An 18,078-nucleotide genomic window follows, 5' to 3' on the forward strand; every position below is an offset into this window, starting at 1 on the left:
TTGACTCTTCTTGGCAATCTGCCAGCCAGGGTTCTCGCATATTATCAGAATGGATTTGCCTTCTTTTAGGTTTTAGGAACAAATCCTAAAACTTATCCCAACTCAACATCACCAGAGTTCAAGATCAGTACTACCAACATATGAATTGACTCTTCTTGGCAATCTGCCAGCCGGGGTTCTCGCATATGTGGTCAAACAGTAATTGTGATTAACTGTTTATGGTTTTTTTTTAATGTGAGTGCTTAAGGGACAAAGCTATATAACGGAGAGGAGACCTCCACATAGCTTTCAAAAGAATTTGGAAAACCGACCAGGGCTTCTGACCTGATGTCCATTCCTCACCTTCTCATGGTGCACTCTATTAGATATCTACCTGGATACTGAACGGATGAGGATGAGCTAGCCAACCAAATTGTATTCTTATTGGGTTAAACCAAAATAAAAAATGATGGTACAACATGACAAAATTTCAGGCCGGCTAGGGGGTCGGACAGTTAAACAAGGCCCCTGTTGTTTTTGCCAGAGAATCAGGGCGAACAGCGAAAAGTCAGCTACTGGAACAAATCCTGAAACTTATCCCAACTCAACATCACCAGAGTTCAAGATCAGTACTACCAACATAACAAGCCTGAATGGCAAAGAAATTGAGCTAGCTGAGGAATTGGATATGTAACAGATTGACATAATAGGGGTGATCGGGAAAAAAAGACAAAAACTGGTGAGATCTTTTTGAGCAATAAATACAAAATGTTATATTCAGGCAATGACAATCAAGGAAAAGAAGTTGTAGCCATAGTATTCAACACTAAATATGAGGCTAATCTTCTTGAATGGTAGGCAGTCTCAAGTAGAGTGATGTGGGCCAATATGAGAATGGGGAACTGGACAGTGACACTTATTTGTGCCTATGGTCCCACAGAAGGTTCTACTAAGGTAGAAATGGAGGATTTTTTTGAGGCTTTAGAGAAAACAACTGACACAATGAAAAAGGAAAAGTTTGTCCTTGTTGGGGATCTAAATAGCAGAGTAGTAAATGTTCCAGCATAAAAATGTGCACAAATTCACGTGGAGATTAGAGGCAAGGAATAAGAAAAGTCTCACTGATAGGTTATTGTTGATAGTGATGTTTTCCCACTGGTGCAGGACACCAGAGTTACAGAGGATTTGAAATTGGAAGTGATCCCCATTTAGTCTTTAGTTGGATAAAATTGAATTTCATATTGAAAAGAAGAATATGTAAGAAAGTTTTAAAGCAAATAAAAGTTGAGCAGCTCTCAGATGTGAACTGTAGACAATACACAAATATTGTTCAAGAAAAAATGAAAGAGTTTGAGAGCAGGAACCAAACCTTGGAGATTCAGTGGCAAGCCCTAAAGAAAAAACTGATTAATTCAGCAGGCATGTGGTGTGGTTGTCTGCAAGGATAGAAAAATCAGAGCTTCATTGTGGACACAGGAAGTTAGAGGCAGTGAAGGAAAAGAAGAAAGCATATCAAAAGTTCCTGTCAAATAAGTCAGCTTGTGCTCTTAGAGAATACAAAGACAAATGTAAGAAAGCTAAATAAAAGAAATGGGAAGACTTTGGTAAGAACATATAAAATAAATATCAAGAAGGTGGCAAGATATTCTGGAGGAAATTCAGAAATGGAGGAAAGAGAACTGTGAAAGGAATTAGAGATGATAAAAGTGACATGAAAACGGGAGAAAGAGATATCCTTGAAGTATGTATTAATTACGTGAAAAAATTGCTAAATGAAACATGCAGTCAGGAATACATATCATTACTTGAAGTAGAAAAAGCCTAAAATGTGGAAAGGCAGCAGGAGTAGATGATATTCGACCAGAAATGGCTGTGCTGCATAGTTCGGGAGGCCTGGACAGAAGGGACGAATTCCTAATGATTGGAGTAGAGCTCTCATAGTACCCATATATAAAAAGGGAAATAAAACTGAATGTGAGAATTACAGAGGCATTTCATTACTGAGTGTTCCTGGTAAGAAATATGCAAGTATTATACTTGAGAAACGATTGAAAAGGATTGTGGAAGAGAAGCTTGGTGAACAACAAGCTGGATTCAGGCAAAATAGAAGTTGTGAGGATTAGATTTTCACTTTACGACAGATAGTTGAGAAATCATGGAAATATAAAAGATCTGTATTTAAGTTTTGTAGATCTGGAAAAGGCATATGACAAGGTGCCAAGAGAGATGCTATTCAAAATGCTACAGCTATATGGTGTTAATGGGGCATTATATCTAGCAATACTTAGTCTTTATTTGAGTTGTAAGTCAGCATTTAGAATTGAAGGAAGTACAGGAAGATGGTTTAATGTTAAATCTGGTGTCCGACAAGGATGTACATTATCCCCTCTGTTATTCATTATCTATATGGATCACATTATGAAGGAAAGTGATATAAAGGCTGATATCAGAATTGGAGGATTTAATCTCAGCTCTTTGCTTTATGCGGATGATGCCATACTTCTAAATAAATCCGCTACAAGTCTGCAAGATTCCCTCACTAAATTGAATAACTGTTGTAATAGATATGGTACAAAGGTCAGCATTAAAAAGACAAAGACAATGAAAATTGGCAGAAACTTTGAAAACTCAGAAACTGCATTGTGAATGGAGAACCTATAGAACAAGTAAAACATTTCAGCTACTTAGGCATGATTTTTAATGAAGATGGTAAATTAAATATAGAAATAGACAACAGAATCAACAAAGCTGGTATGGTAGGAAGTCAACTGAATAAATTTATATGGAACAAGAGAGAAATTAGCTGTAACTAATTTAACTGAACACTGTCTTGTAAAATTGTATACAAGACAGTGTTCAAACCAATTTTTACTTATAGATCTGAGAGCTGGGTCAGAAGTAAAACACTTCACCAAAGACTAGAGACCGAGTCCTGAGAAAGATTATGGGCATTAACAGATGGCATCAATAGCAATATCATATTAAAAACGAGGATATTAGGAAAGAACTTGACATTGTCAACATCCAGGAATGTGTTACTAATCTCAGGTGGTATGGTCACTTAAACAGAATGGGAGAGATAGATTAGGAAATAAGGAAATTTTCTCTGCCCAGTTGGCAGGAAAATACCCAAAGGAAGACCAAGATATAGGCAGACTGATACAGTAAAAAGGGCCTTAGAAGATAGAAATATAAGATCTGATAACGTTGGAGTCTTGACATTTAACAGACTGATTTGGAGGAAAATTGTAGTTAGGAAGTTAGTAATGCTTTCAATTTTTCATGTAGTACTATCATTTGTATCACTTGTACACTCGGGTATATATCAGGAATTTGATGATGATGATGAGTTTTTTGATGATATATGTAACCTTTTATTTAAATTGCAAAATACTAACCATGGTTTCCTTTGGACCCCAGTACACCTTTGGACATCTGCTGTGATCAAGACAACTTGTCAGTTTTGAATGTTTTCAACCAATCTTTTCTTCTCTTCTTGAAGATGTCCTTGTAACAAGGAAGAAATGGATAGGAGTTGATAAATTCTATAATTTTTAATGAGCTAACCATTATTTAATTCATAATAACAGTACTAATGTGTCTGTATAGGCATATAATTAAAACCTCTTTATTAATAAAGGTGATACGGTACAAAGTGCCTTAGACGATAGAAATATAAGATCTGATATATATTTTGGAGTCTTGACAAGTAACAGACTGATTTGGAGGAAAATTGTAGATAGGAAGTTAGTAATGATGTAATTTTTTCATGTAGTACTGTCATATCCTGTACACCCCTTGAGGGTACATGGCAGGAATTTGATGATGATGATGAGATTTATATCCTCGTGTGTGACTAAGTCATCTCATTTGTGTTGGTCTTTTTCTGAAATCATTTGTTAAAAACTCCAGAAAGCTACAAGGATGAATTAGCAGCTTGTGATTTTATTCAGATATCATTTAATATCATAAGGAAAGTTAGAGCAGAGCTCTTCATTCGTTCTCAAGTTATAAGCATGTATGCATGAGTGTGGCACCCGCACACACATAGTAATAGTAGTATGACAACCACTTACCGTATGATAGACAGTTAAGGATGGAGAAAACAATTCTTAACTTTTGTTGGAGATGTTTAGTACTAATTGGTATGTGAATAGAGCCGTTCCAACCAACAGGCTTTGAGTTTGAATCCAACTGTGACGTAGACTTCACAATGCCTAAAGTAGTAAATGAAATTCTTCATCCAGCATCACAAGTGGGTACCCAATGCCCTTATTATTGGAGGCCTGAATTGACTTGAAAATATACCTGTGCCAGTCTTTTATGAGTTGGATTCATATTTAAAAAAATAGTCAATTTGGCATGTTACTTCACAACCAAGTGATATCATTATTTTAAGTATATAATTTGGACACCATTCGTTATAGATGTAGAAAATTGTAGAAAGTTTTTTTGCCTTATTTAGGAAGTAAATTATACTTGCCAAGAAATCATATTCTTGTTCAATCCTTATCTAAGTGTAAGCAAACTAAGTTTGTATAAGAAATATATTCACAACTAGGCCACTTGTGTTTAGATGCTGATGACTTCACATATTATCCATAAAGCAAAGTGCACTTCATTTTGGAAATACATAATACTGTGCATTAAGGAAGGATCACCACCCAGACCAGTTTAGACCTTTATTGAGGATCTCATCAATAACAGTGGAATAAGGAAATTTAATCCCATTATAGATGATAATATTCAGATTTTTTTTTTTTTTTTTTTTTGCTATGTCTGTTTCTATTCTTTTTTTCATGATCGTCATAAAACCATAGTATGACGTCATCCTGTGATTTTATGACAAATAGGATTATAAACATGCCTCTTAAGAAGTATGTTTATAATCCTATTTTATACCATATTTAATATGCTTCAGAACAAAAGGCAAATAATGGCATGAGTGTGATATTACTTTAAGGGGATGCATCCTAAGATAGACATTTAGAATATAAGTTGTGGTGACTAAATGGAGCTAAATCTTGAAAGTTTAAAATGCTGTTGGGATTTAAGCTCAGGCCAGCATCCCAAAAATTGGGTATACACAATAAGGTGTGTATATCAAATTTTGGTAAAGTTGGGTCAGTCTGACCCACCAATATGAAAGTGTAGAGAGGATTTGGCAACTGTTGATAATTAGGCCAATAGTTTTTTTATTGTATAAAGAAGCCTGTGGAGTATCCATAACTATAGAATAACATATATGCCACAATAAAAATAAATTTATTACGTAAATATTTCATCTTCCTATCTATCCCAATGGCTTTAACAGGCCTTTAAGGCCCACAACCTTCCAAGCATGCTTGGATTTCGTAACCGAAATACGAGGATAGAATGGTCACTCCTATGCCTCAAGGTATTCTTGGCTGTAATATTTCATCTTGCTTATCATAAAACATTCAGTGCAAACAACAATAAAGCATTGAATAAGAAAACAGTAGAAAAGATAAGAAAACATTATGAAAAAATATTAACTCTTTGCTACCTATAAACTCATCAACCTAATTCATAACCTGCTACCTTTTCCAAAAGACAAACTCTCACCACTGATGCTACCTGGTGTATACCAAGTACCATGTTCCTCAACTTGTCTTACTATGGACAAACAGGAAGATCTGTAAATAAACATATCTCTGAACATAAGATGGATATGGTCTTGTGAAATCTCACAAAGAAAGTGCAGAGTGCTGAAGCCCTATTTCATCTACCTAATCTCAATCGTAATGACTGCCTCACTATTCCAAAAGTGTGTTATCCTCAATTGTGTTAAATAAATTGTATCTCTTATACACACACACACACACAGGTAACCCTTGTATAATGTGGATGTTAGGTTCCACAGAAAAAGTAGGGTTATGTTCCAAAATCGTTTTTTTTTTTTTAAATTATATAAGCATATCCAACAAAAAAAATATTTTTATTTAATTCAACTAATTCATGTAAGTTAAGAAAACATATGAACCATAAAACAAAATACATAGTATAAACTCATAAAAATACAAATTGTACATAAACTTCATTGCACATAATGCATAAATGTTTTAGGCAAAATAAAATAAAGTGCATATTTTAATCGTCATCACTTCAAAATGAACATTTCGTAGATGTTCTTTATTTACGAGTGGCTGGATGTCGTCATCACTTGAAATCTCTTGGACATCATTTCTATAATTCTCATTGCATACTTCAGCTGGTTTAGTTATCAAGAAGTCAGTAATAAGACCTTGCTTGCCACTATGCTGCAATTTTTTATTAAGTTCATAATATGGAGCTAAACAAATATCCAATTGTCTCGTGAATTTTCTGGACCGCTCCATTGAGGGGATCATTATCTGTAAAATAACTTCCTAGCTTTCTTGCCAAGTTCAATCCTTGTGCTAATTTCTTTAAACTGAAGTCTTTAACGGATTCATCACAATCAGAATCTTCGGCAGAATTTACCCACCATTTGGTTTGACGTCATCTATTAATTGTACCAGTTCCTCCTCATTTAAATTTATTTCCCCATCAATTAATTCACTAATTTCATTTTCACCCATATCGCAAAAGTCCTCCAAGTGGCCATTACTATAAAATTAAAATTTTTACATAAAAAAAGCATTACATATTGTATGTAACTCACCAGAAAATAAAGTGTTCAGCTTGAGATTAACACACTTATGATTTTTAATGAGCTTTCCTGGCAGAAAAACAAAGACAATGTTCATCAATAAACACTTTATACAGTAAACAATTGACATGCGTGCGATATGGGCAGAGGCAAATTTAACAAAGATAAAATTTGATTTTTAATTCACGGGGTGAAAAAATATGTAAAGATAAGGGGTTACTACAATTTGTAAACTGCGTTGTACGAGGGTTACCTGTATATATATCTTAATTAATTTTAATTTCAGCTCAATAGTTTTAATCCATGAACACATGACTGTATACCTAGAGGCATTCCAGTTTAACACATGCACTCAACTGTTTTCTTATTCAGTTCTTTATTGTTGTTTGCACTGATGTCTTATAAGTAAAACGAAATATTTACAAAATAAATTTATTTTTATCGTGGCATATGTGTTATTCCATAGTTAAGGACAATAGTTTGGATGTGTTTTACTTATTTCTTTGCTAATAATATAATATTCATATAAAATAATCTGAAAAGTGCAGCAAATCATTTGATGGAATTTAATAATCCACTGTATTTATTCTTAATATTTAATATGTTTTCATTAGGAAAGCCAGCTGAAGAATATCGTAGACAGTTAGGAAGCTTTGGTATTACTGGTGATTTAGCTCTTCAGGCTGTTGGCAGCCTATCAGGTGGTCAGAAGAGTCGAGTTGCTTTTGCTGCCATGTCAATGCTTCAGTAAGTATAAGGAAGTTTTAGAAAAATACATGTGCATTCATTTGTTTGTGTGTGTGTATGTGAATGGAAAGAGAGAGAGAGAAAACTATTCAAGTACCTTGCAATTATGGTTGTTTTGAATTACAGCTAATGCTATGAGGCTATCAAACTCATTCATTGTTTAAGTTATGATAAGAGGAAGCTGTGTACCAAATCACTAAAAATATAATAAATAAATATTAATAATGGCTGATATGAATATATTAAAACTTAAAAGTTTTAATGATATTCAAGACACAACAGTACATTACATTTCAGTAGGGGGGGGGGGCGGTACTGAATCATGAACTGATAATAATTTTCAGTATTTTGCATATTGAGATTGGAAAAGAAAAATATATAACAGATGTGATAGTGTCCTCTCCTATTCATTTAACTCAATCTAACGCTCTTTGAATTTTAAATATTTGCACCATTATCTATTTAAATGTAAGGCATTGCTGCTGCTATTTCTCTGATATGGACCAAGATACTCTGGATAGAATATTTTGAAAAAAAAAAAAACGCTATAAGTTTCCTTGAAGAACAGGAAAAGCTGTTTTAGAGAACAAAAGTAGATTGGACAAATGACAAGTGGAAGAAGTAGGTTCTTTGGGTTAACAATTGAACTGAATATGGATGTTGGACAGCTGCTGCCCATGTTGTTATAGGCTCAATAAATGGTGGGGAATGATTGATTCCAGTTCCATGAAGCACTACCTAGAAGTGCTTATAGAAAAAATACATGGCAAAAAGACACTGGGAGACAGGGACTGTCTTCCAGTGTCTCCAAAAGTAAAGAATACTTTCATTTGTCAATTAATTGTAACCAAATCTGCATACAGTGTGGGAACAATGTGTTTGTGTTTAAATATATTAGTAAACGATAGTGAAGGAGAATGCTATATTTGGTTGGTATATTTGAATTACTCAAAGGTGTAAATATGTGAACCATCATTAATAAGTCATGTGAGAATGGAAAATGTAAAGGAAAGAAGAAGTATAAGTAGAATTACTTACATTAATGGCAAACGAATTATTCTTAATAATTGACATTTGTGATACTTGTGTCCTATAATTTGCTAGGTAGAGTGAATTGCCGATGATCCTATTAAGTCTAGACATGAATAAGTGAATTTATGATGGCATAATTAAAAAGAAAAAAAAACTTATGAGGAGAGGGAAAGAAATTTGTTTGCAAAATATAAAAACTAACCAATAGTAAACAGCCACTATAGGGAGAGGCTAATCCAATGAACTAATAACGTTGATCAGGTGATTCATTTAGGCATGGTAGGAATACTTGTGGTTTGATGGAGCATCAAATCATCTCGTAAAATTTGTTATGCATGTTATGTGTAATATCTCTGGTTTATGTATATTTCACTTTGTTTTCTAAGAATTTTTTTTTGTTTACTGAGACTCAGTATACATTTTATGCAGTAATAGGATACATAATATCTGATCATTATCGGAAGTATCCACACTTTTAGGAATCCTACTACATTTTTTTTTTTTTTTTAGTGTCAGCGGCTCTTCTGTCTTATCAATAATAGATATCTCACATATGCTAGTATTTTGTTGTAGATCAACAATTTCTTTTAATACACAGAAGTATTCATTTTTATTCAGGAATAGATAAATTTTTACTACGTCTGTTGTTTCTGAAGACTAGAATAAAAATATCCCTATACCATTAAAAAACATTCCAACAGATGCTATACTGCACAAGCAAAAAAATAAGTTGCTTTTGTTTATCACTCAAACGAATTGAAAAACACTCTCCCATAGACTATGCTGCATGCATTTATCAGACATGATAACCAATCACAGTCACTAGGTGCTATTGTCTCAGTGCTCACCCCCTTGCCTTCTGGGTGGTTTAAAAGCCACTGGAACACCAAGAATTGGACTCGCTGCACCATCTGTATGTCTGGTCAAAGGGCTCAAAGGTGTGTGTGTATTTGTGATCGCACATTCATGCTATTAACATGAATGTGGCAATGTCTAAGTGTCGAAAGCTGTCTTTTCATGAAGCATTAGTGTACTGTGTTTAATTTTAGGAATCACACAAAGTCAGGAAACAGTTACGGGAGACTTTAACAGGAATAAATGCAAAAATATAATATCAGTAATATTGCTATTCCTTGGATGTGCACCGCACACCTGGAATATTTGTCCTTGATGTGTATTGCTGTTGAGTGAGCCACCCACGATGAGTCTGTTGGCTCCATGGAGATTACCAGAATAATAATAATAATAATTGAAGGATTGGATAACTGAATATTCAGTTACATAAATTAAAGATACCAAGAAATTATATACTTGGTTTAATCCTTTATCCAAGTGTAAGCAAACAGGTTTGCACCTGAACTATTTTCAGGACTGGGACAGCTCGTGGTAAAGGTGGTATGACTTCACATCACTTGCCTTAGTATCCCATAGTGCAAAGCACATATCCTTGCAGACATGTATACACGTATAATGCTATGCATTATGAGAAGGGTCACTACCCAGACCGGTTTCGACCTTTATTGAGGTCTCGTCAGTGGGAGCCAGACCCAGAGGTGATACCAATGTTTGAAGTAATGCAGAAGTCGTATTTTCATATATGAATATACAATTACGTGGTGCAATATCAGAAGTCATTTGATACACTAACCTATTCAAGAGTTGTTTAATTGAAGGCTCATTAACATGAAGATTGGATAACTGAGCAGTCACAAGTATGTGTGTGGGACTTCCATCCATGAAAGGTTGCACACCTGTAGTACAATAGTACTGTGAAGGAAATAAGGATTTTTTTTTTATTATTATTATGTTTATATTTTTACATAATCTGGAACTCTAGAGACCAGGCATGAAATTCATAAAGCCTCTGATATGCAGGGTGATCATCTCGTGTTGGGCAATGAAATTTATCACAAATCTAAAGAGACAGTCTCTGGCTAATATAAATCCCAAATCTGCTTAAATTCTTGGAAGGGGCAGATTTGGAATTTATATAGTTTAATAACTGGTTCTTAAATTTCCTGAATGACAGAATTCTAACACTATTTTATTTGCTCAGATATATTATTTTCTGGTAATGTTATCATTTGTTATCATTAAAAGTAATTTCTTATAACTAATTATAATAAAAAAGCATAATTGGATTTTTTTTTTTTTTTTTTTAGTCCAAGTTTTCTGATTTTAGATGAACCAACAAATCATTTAGATGTAGAAACAGTGGAAGCTCTTGGTAATTCTCTAAACAAATATCAGGTATGAAAGCTGAATTTAAACTAATTCTCCATTCCTTTATTTCTTTAGATTGGTCAATGGTATTCAGCATTGTAGTCTAGGCATATTCATATCTGAACAGCATTTTATAAAAAAAAAAATAATAATAAAAATAAAAATTATATGAAAAAATTACTCTAAAACAAATATATATATATATATATGTGTGTGTGAAAAAAATTACTCTAAAACATATATATATATATATATATATATATATATTGGATAGTGTATTTGTTTAAGTTTGTTTCAGAACCTTCAAATTTAGTAGCTGCAAGTTACATTATTTCACATAACTGTTGTTGAACATGGGAAACCACTTAGTGGTGGTGATTATATTAAAGAAGCTTTTGTAAATTGTGCACCATTTTTATTTAAGGACTTTCATAATAAGGAAGCTATTCTAAAGCACATGAAAGAGTTACCATTAAGTAGGAATATTGAAGACAGAGTTATATCAATGAATGCTAGTATAGAAAATCAAATACAACAAGACTTGAACTCATGCCATTGTTTTTCCATTTGTCTCGTCGAAATTACAGATATTACGTCATCAGCTCGATTAGCTATTATTGCAAAGTATGTTCACGGTGATTCTATGCACGAGGAATTGATAAAGTTAGAAAATTTACCTCAAAACATGATAGGTAAAGACATATGTGACTGTGTTGTTAAAGTGTTCTGTGAGAAACAGATAGATTTATCGAAAATATTTTCGATTACAACTGATGGCGCGTCTAATATGGTTGGCCGTAATGTCGGTTTTATCAAACAATTTACAGAATATGTTGGTCATCCCCTGGTTTGTTTCCATTGTATTATACATCAGGAGACACTGTGTGCAAAATCAGGCTTAAAGGATTTGGATGATAAGAATTGTGACAAAGGTAACTAATTTTATTGCTGCCAGGGCTTTAAACAAATGAGAATTTAATTCACTTTAAGCGAAGTTGAATCAGTGTACAATAATATTCGTTGGTTGAGTCGTGGCCAAGTACTCGAACGGTTTGTTGAATGTTTAAATGAAATGAAGTTATATTTAAATACGAAGGGCATGGAGCACGAATTTTCTCAGTTGAACGATTCTGCTTGGCTCAGTAAGCTGATGTTTTTCACAGATTTTTCATTGCACCTGAATGAGCTTAATATACAGTTGGAAGGTTTCGGAAAATCTGTCGATGTTATGTTTGGCACGATCAAGAGCTTTGAGAATAAACTCAAAATATTTCAACGTGATTTAGAAAATATCAATTTTAAGTATTTCCCAAGAGTGAAAATTTTTTTTAACGAAACCAGCCCCAAAAATCGTGAACAACATATCAACCAATCTATCCAAGTTCTAAAGTTTGCAGTTTTTTTCTAGATTTGAGCAATTTCTAATGTTGGAACAAACAATCCAATTCATAAAGTATCCTGATGAAACAGAATTCATGGATCTTAAATGATGACTTTGAGTGGGTGGATGGACTTCCAATGTAATCCTATCTGGAAAAGAAAGTTTATTGCTCTTAGAAATGAATTAGAAGAACTTGAGCAGGAATATCTGCATGATACCGCGTGTAAAAATTCAGACTGTGAAATTCTAAGCATGTGGAATAGCCTTCCCGAAAACTTTCATGCTCTCAAAATCTTTGCTAAAGCTCTTCTAAAAATTTTCTCTTCTACATACTCTTGTGAAACTCTATTTTCTGCCTTAAATAATATCAAATCGAAAGAGAGAAATAGATTGAGCAATGATTTGAGTGCTGCCTGTGTAGCATTAAAATGGTACACACTATAGCCCTTCTATAAAGCAACTTTCTACCAGTACTCAGCAACAGAAAAGTCATTAAATGTAATGTAAGTTTGTAATTTCACTTTATTAAATTAATTGTATAATATGAATTCATAGATTTTATATCATTGTCCTATTAAATAAATAGCCTAATATGATATGTATAAGTCGCCATCGATGATTATGTAGTTAAATTTATAATGCATGTATGCAGGTGGCACATCAACAATATCAATATTTAAAAAAAAAAAGGTGTTTGACACACCTGGGTAAAAAGGTTCGCCATCACTGCACTATCCATTCAAAAATATCCAGAAACTCCTTCAGGATACGGAAATTATACAGCACAACCATGTTTCATAGGTATAAAAGAAAACATGTGGTGTTGAAATCTTCATAGACAAATATTGCCAGCAAAATGGACCATACTTAAAGAGCTTGGTGACTTTTGACATGGCATCCTATGATAGTGCCCATGTCAAAAAGTCCTCTGCAACAGCTCATTTCAAGAAATTTCTGCCCTGTTGCAGTTGCCCCAATCAACTATGAGTGATGTTATTGTGAAGTAGAAATGCCTAGAAGCAACAGCAGCATGAATGGGACTGCAAAAGTGCTTAAGTGCATGTTGCAAAAAAATTGGCATATCCAAGTTCTGAAATGCCTCTGCAAGCAATGTCAGCAATACAACTGTTTGTCAGAAGCTGAAGAACATGGGGTCTCTATGACTGCATATTCACACACACACACACACACACAAGCCTACCATTAGCAAGTGCAGTGCCGATTGTTTGGGTGGAGTGGTGTAAAGCTTGCTGTCATTGGACTCCGAAGCAATGGAAACATGTTCTCTGGAGTGATGAATCATGTTTCACCATCTGGAAGTCCAGCAGACAAGGCTGAGATTTGTGGATACCAGAAGAACACTACCTGCCTGAACATGTTGTGTCAACTCTGAAGTTGGGAGGAAGCATCGTGGTCTGAGAATGTTTTTCACGGTTTGGGCAAGGTCCCCTAGTTCCATTGATAGAGAATCTTAATGCTGCAGCCTGTAATGACATTCTAGACAAATCTGTGCTTCCAAGTTTATGACAGCAGTTCGTGAAGGTCCTTTTCTGTATCAACATGATAAATACTTCTGTTCGCAAAGTGATATCCATGCAAGAACGGTTTGATGATATGAGTGTTGAATTGAACTTGATTGGCCTGCATAGGACCCTAATCTCAACCCCACTGAACATGTGGAATGAATTGGAACGTTGATTGCAAGGCAGACTGAATTGCCCAACATCAGCTATCAACTATTCTAATGCAGTTCTGGAAGAAGGTCACGTGGAGGTCTCATCTCAGTTATACAGCTTTGACCCTTAAGCACCCCTATATTAATATGTAATTAAATTTTTAAACAAAAAAAAGTTAAACTTTTATTATAAAAGTTTAATAAAAGCAAATAAAAAATATTTTTAATAATAACTGTCATATAGTTTTAATGTGACACTGTGAATAAACATAATGTTAATCTTCTTTAAGAGCCTTTCCCTCTTCATTTTGTATTTGTTAGTCCTGAATACACTCACAAAGGTTTACCTTTGTGGATGTATTCAGTGGAAAATTGCAGCAATATTATCATACCAGGCTTTTCGATGTAGGGGTAATTATCATTAAACTGTTTATGAGTGTATGTTGTTATACAATTTCCTCAACATCGAAAAGCCTGGTATGATAATATTGCTGCAATTTTCCACTGAATACATCCACAAAGGTAAACCTTTGTGAGTGTATTCAGGACTAACAAATACAAAATGAAGAGGGAAAGGCCCTTAAAGAAGATTAACATTATGCTTATTCAGAGTGTCACATTAAAACTATATCACAGTTATTATTAAAAATATTTTTTATTTGCTTTTATTAAACTTTTATAATTAAAGTTTAAGGGTCAAAGCTGTATAACTGAGAGGAGACCTCCACGTGACCTTCTTCCAGAACTGCATTAGAATAGTTGATAGCTGATGTTGGGCAATTCAGTCTGCCTTGTTTTTCAATATTATTTGTGAACTTCATAGATTTCTAAAATCAGTAAACCATTCTTCATCTTATAGACTGAAATTTAGAAAATAGTCTTTGCTTTGCTCTTTAACATTCCCAAATGTTCATATACAGGATACAACTACTTCATCTTTTGTGTTCAGTTAATGGAAACATTTCCACATTACCCTCATTTACATAATTTTTCCATAGTTTTATTTTTTTATTCTTTGAAGGAATAAATGTTATCATTTGCGCTAAGACTTATTTTTCTTCCTTTCCTTGCATATTTATATTTAATTTAAAAATAAGGACTGTACTTTATAGCTGAAGAAATAAAATAACTTCAAAGTTGAAGAAAGCAAACATTTCTTTCAGAAGTTCATAAACTGAAAATATCATCTCCTGTGGGACAACCATTTCCCTTCCATATGCAAAATTAAGTTTACATGTTGAATCCATATACTTCACAAAAAGTGTGAAAAATTGCATCTTTAAGGATGACTGATAAATAAGTAATTAACCATTTAAACAACTTGGGTATATTCTGTAATGATATCCCAATTAGTTTTGCTATAAGGGGGTTCTCCATACAAATAACAATGATATTTGGACTATAAATTAAAGATGCAAGAAATCCTTTATCCAAGTGTAAGCAAACAAAGTTTGTGCCTGAAGTATTTTCAAGACTGGAGCAACTCATATATAGAAGCTAATGACTTCATATAATTTGGCTACTGGCGTATATGAAGTCCTATTTTCATATACCAGTAGCCAAAAGGTGTCACGCCTTATTATCAAAATATTCTTGATTAGAAATAGTTGTTGGAAGTTTTGACACTTCATTATATTATAAATTAAAGATACCAAGAAATTATATACTTGGTTTAATCCTTTATCCAAGCGTAAGCAAACAAAGTTTGTGTCTGAAGTATTTTCAGGACTGGGACAATTCGTATATAGAAGTTAATGACTTCACATCACTTGCCTTAGTATTACTGTAATCCAGAGTACAGGCAGTCCTGGGGTTACGAATGAGATACATTCTGAGAAAGTCTTTAAGTCAGATGTGTATGTAACTCGGATCCCTGATGAACAGCACATATGCGGCAATAATAATAATAATGCTATAATGTCTCATATGTGGCAACAATAATACAGTGTAATGCTGTAATAATAATAATACCCCTGTTCTGTAATAAGTTACAGAAACTATCGTGCTCTTTCTTTTAATTCAAACAAACAGAACATAAAAATAAACTCATACAAAAAAGTTTAAATAGAAGAAATTTCAAAAAATAATGTTAAATGTTGTATCAATGTCTTGTTTACTGGAAGGGGCATTTCTGAAGCATAAAGGTAGGCTGACATTAATCGGAACATGATGATGGACCTGGTGCTGTAGAATCAGGATTTGATTCTGTTTCTGGAGGAAGGGAGCTTACTACTGAAGTGAGTTTCTTGAAAAAGGTATCTATGGTTGTTTGCTCAGCCTTTTTATTTTTTTCATCATAAATGGCCTTGTAGTAACTGATGTTCTCACTAACTGCATGTTAAATCTTTGTAAACCGCTGAATGTTAGGATCTTACTCCTCAAGCTTAACAAATCCAGCTTCAATGAAATGAAAGGCTTCGGCTAATTCTTTTGCCATAGACTTTCTTGGCTCTGAATCTTCTGATTCTTCGTGTTCTTGTGTCTCTATCTCCATAAGGTCTTCATTAGTTAATTCTTGTGAATGCGACTCTAGTAAGTCAGTGACATCATTTTCGTCAATGTCCAATTGCAGTGCATTGCCACTATCCACCACAGCTTTTCTGGCTTCGGCAATGTCTTCTTTGAAGACACAAAATCATCACATAATTGAGGGCACAGTTTGTTACACACCCTTTAATTGTTGATTGCTTCACTTCCTCCCAAGAATCAGCAACGTTTTTGATGGCATCATGGATATTATAATTCTTTCAGCTCTCTCAAAGTCATCGCATCATCTTCCATGGCCCTGAATGCTTGTGGGAATATATGCTGTAAGTAATAAGCCTTAAATGCAGAAATGACTCCCTGGTCCATTGGCTGTAGTAACGATGTAATGTTGGGTGGTAAAAAGCATCGTCCAGCACAAGCAGAATTTCGAAAGGAATTTTCTTTTCTGAATAATAACATTCCACAGCAGGAATAAAACAGTTCAAGAACTAATCTTCAAACATGGCAGGTATGACCCAGGACCTTAAATTTGACTTCCAAATAACAGGAAGAGTTGCTTTAATAATGCAGCAAAGTGTGGGTTTTTTATATGTGCGAAAGAAATTAGTTCCTGAATTATTAATTTAATTATTTAATTATTATCCTTATGGGGAGCCTTGGGAGCCAGTTCTTAAGTACAGAATGCCATAAGTCAGGTCGTCCATAACCCAGGGACCGCCTGTATTTTAATAATAAGGTGTGACACCTTTTGGCTACTCGTAGATGAAAATATGAGTTCGACATTACTTCAACCTTAGTATCAACTCTGGGTCTGGCTCCCACTGATGAGACCTCATTAAAGGTCGAAACCAGTCTGGGTAGTAATCCTTCCCATAATGCATAGCATTACACATACCCATAAGGAATCCAGATTATTTTAATAATAAGGTGTGACACCTTTTGGCTACTCGTATATGAAAATATGACTTCAACATTACTTCAGCCTTGATATCAGGATCTAGCTCCCACTGATGAGACTTCAGTAAACTGGTCTGGGTAGTGACCCTTCTCATAATGCACAGCATTATACATACCTGTAAGGATATGTGCTTTGCATTATGGGATACCAAGGCAAGTGAAGTGATGTGAAGTCATTAGCTTCTATATACGAGTTGCCCTAGTCCAGAAAATACTTAAGGTGCGAACTTTGTTTGCTTATTCTTGGATAAAAGATTAAACCAAGTATATGATTTCTTGGTATCTTTAATATAATATTTGGACATTGTTGTTTGAAAAGACACAGAAAACCTTCAATAGTACTAGTCATTGATGGTGCTCCATCAGTTTTTTAGGAGAGAGAAGAAAAAAAAACTCATGCCACCCTAGTTGGAAACTGCTGTAGTAATTAGCACTATGAGTTTGTGAGCTTGATCCTAGTTGATACAAGAAAATGTTTAAATTGAATACAGGTATGTTTTCCTCTGGAGGAAATTTTGTTATATGTTATAGAGGAATGTAAAAATAATGTGACCATTATTATTAGTACTTAAGGTTATTTTAGTTTAAGTAGTAAATAATCATTTTGAAAATGCCTAGGGAAAAAAACTAAATATTAATAATACTGAATTTTCTTCTTATTGTGCTATCTTCTATCGAAGGTCAGCGACCATCTTGGCGAACAAACTGCGCTCTTGTGCTAATCTGAGCAGTTGTGCACTGCTCTTTCCTGTCCACGTCTTGATGTTGTCAAGACGTGGACAGGAAAATACTGAATAAATTGGCTTAATTTATCCTTTTAGTTAAATTTGGCTTGCTATGATTTCTAACTATGGTAAGTTGGAAGAGTTCTACTGATAGAATGTCTACAAACATGATACATCTCTTCAGTATGTAATTTCACATTCTGAACAAAAGCAACATGAC

At 34.1% G+C, this 18,078-nt stretch overlaps 1 protein-coding gene across 3 annotated transcripts in view; it reads left to right on the plus strand.

The window, feature by feature from the left end:
* Positions 1 to 18,078, plus strand: part of LOC150107754 (ATP-binding cassette sub-family F member 3) — a 346,459-nt gene that overhangs the window by 319,196 nt on the left and 9,185 nt on the right. For all 3 annotated transcript variants that reach the window (XM_090391512.1, XM_090391514.1, XM_090391513.1), the window contains 2 exons: positions 7,246 to 7,378; positions 10,573 to 10,660. In XM_090391512.1, the coding sequence (XP_090247638.1) occupies positions 7,246 to 7,378; positions 10,573 to 10,660 (221 nt within the window). The remainder of the gene's footprint in view (positions 1 to 7,245; positions 7,379 to 10,572; positions 10,661 to 18,078) is intronic.

Source organism: Typopeltis vanoorti, chromosome 4 (assembly GCF_054136105.1).
Source record: "Typopeltis vanoorti isolate ZY-2024b chromosome 4, IOZ_Tvanoo_1.0, whole genome shotgun sequence".
In the NCBI taxonomy this organism is placed as follows: Eukaryota; Metazoa; Arthropoda; class Arachnida; order Uropygi; family Thelyphonidae; genus Typopeltis; species Typopeltis vanoorti.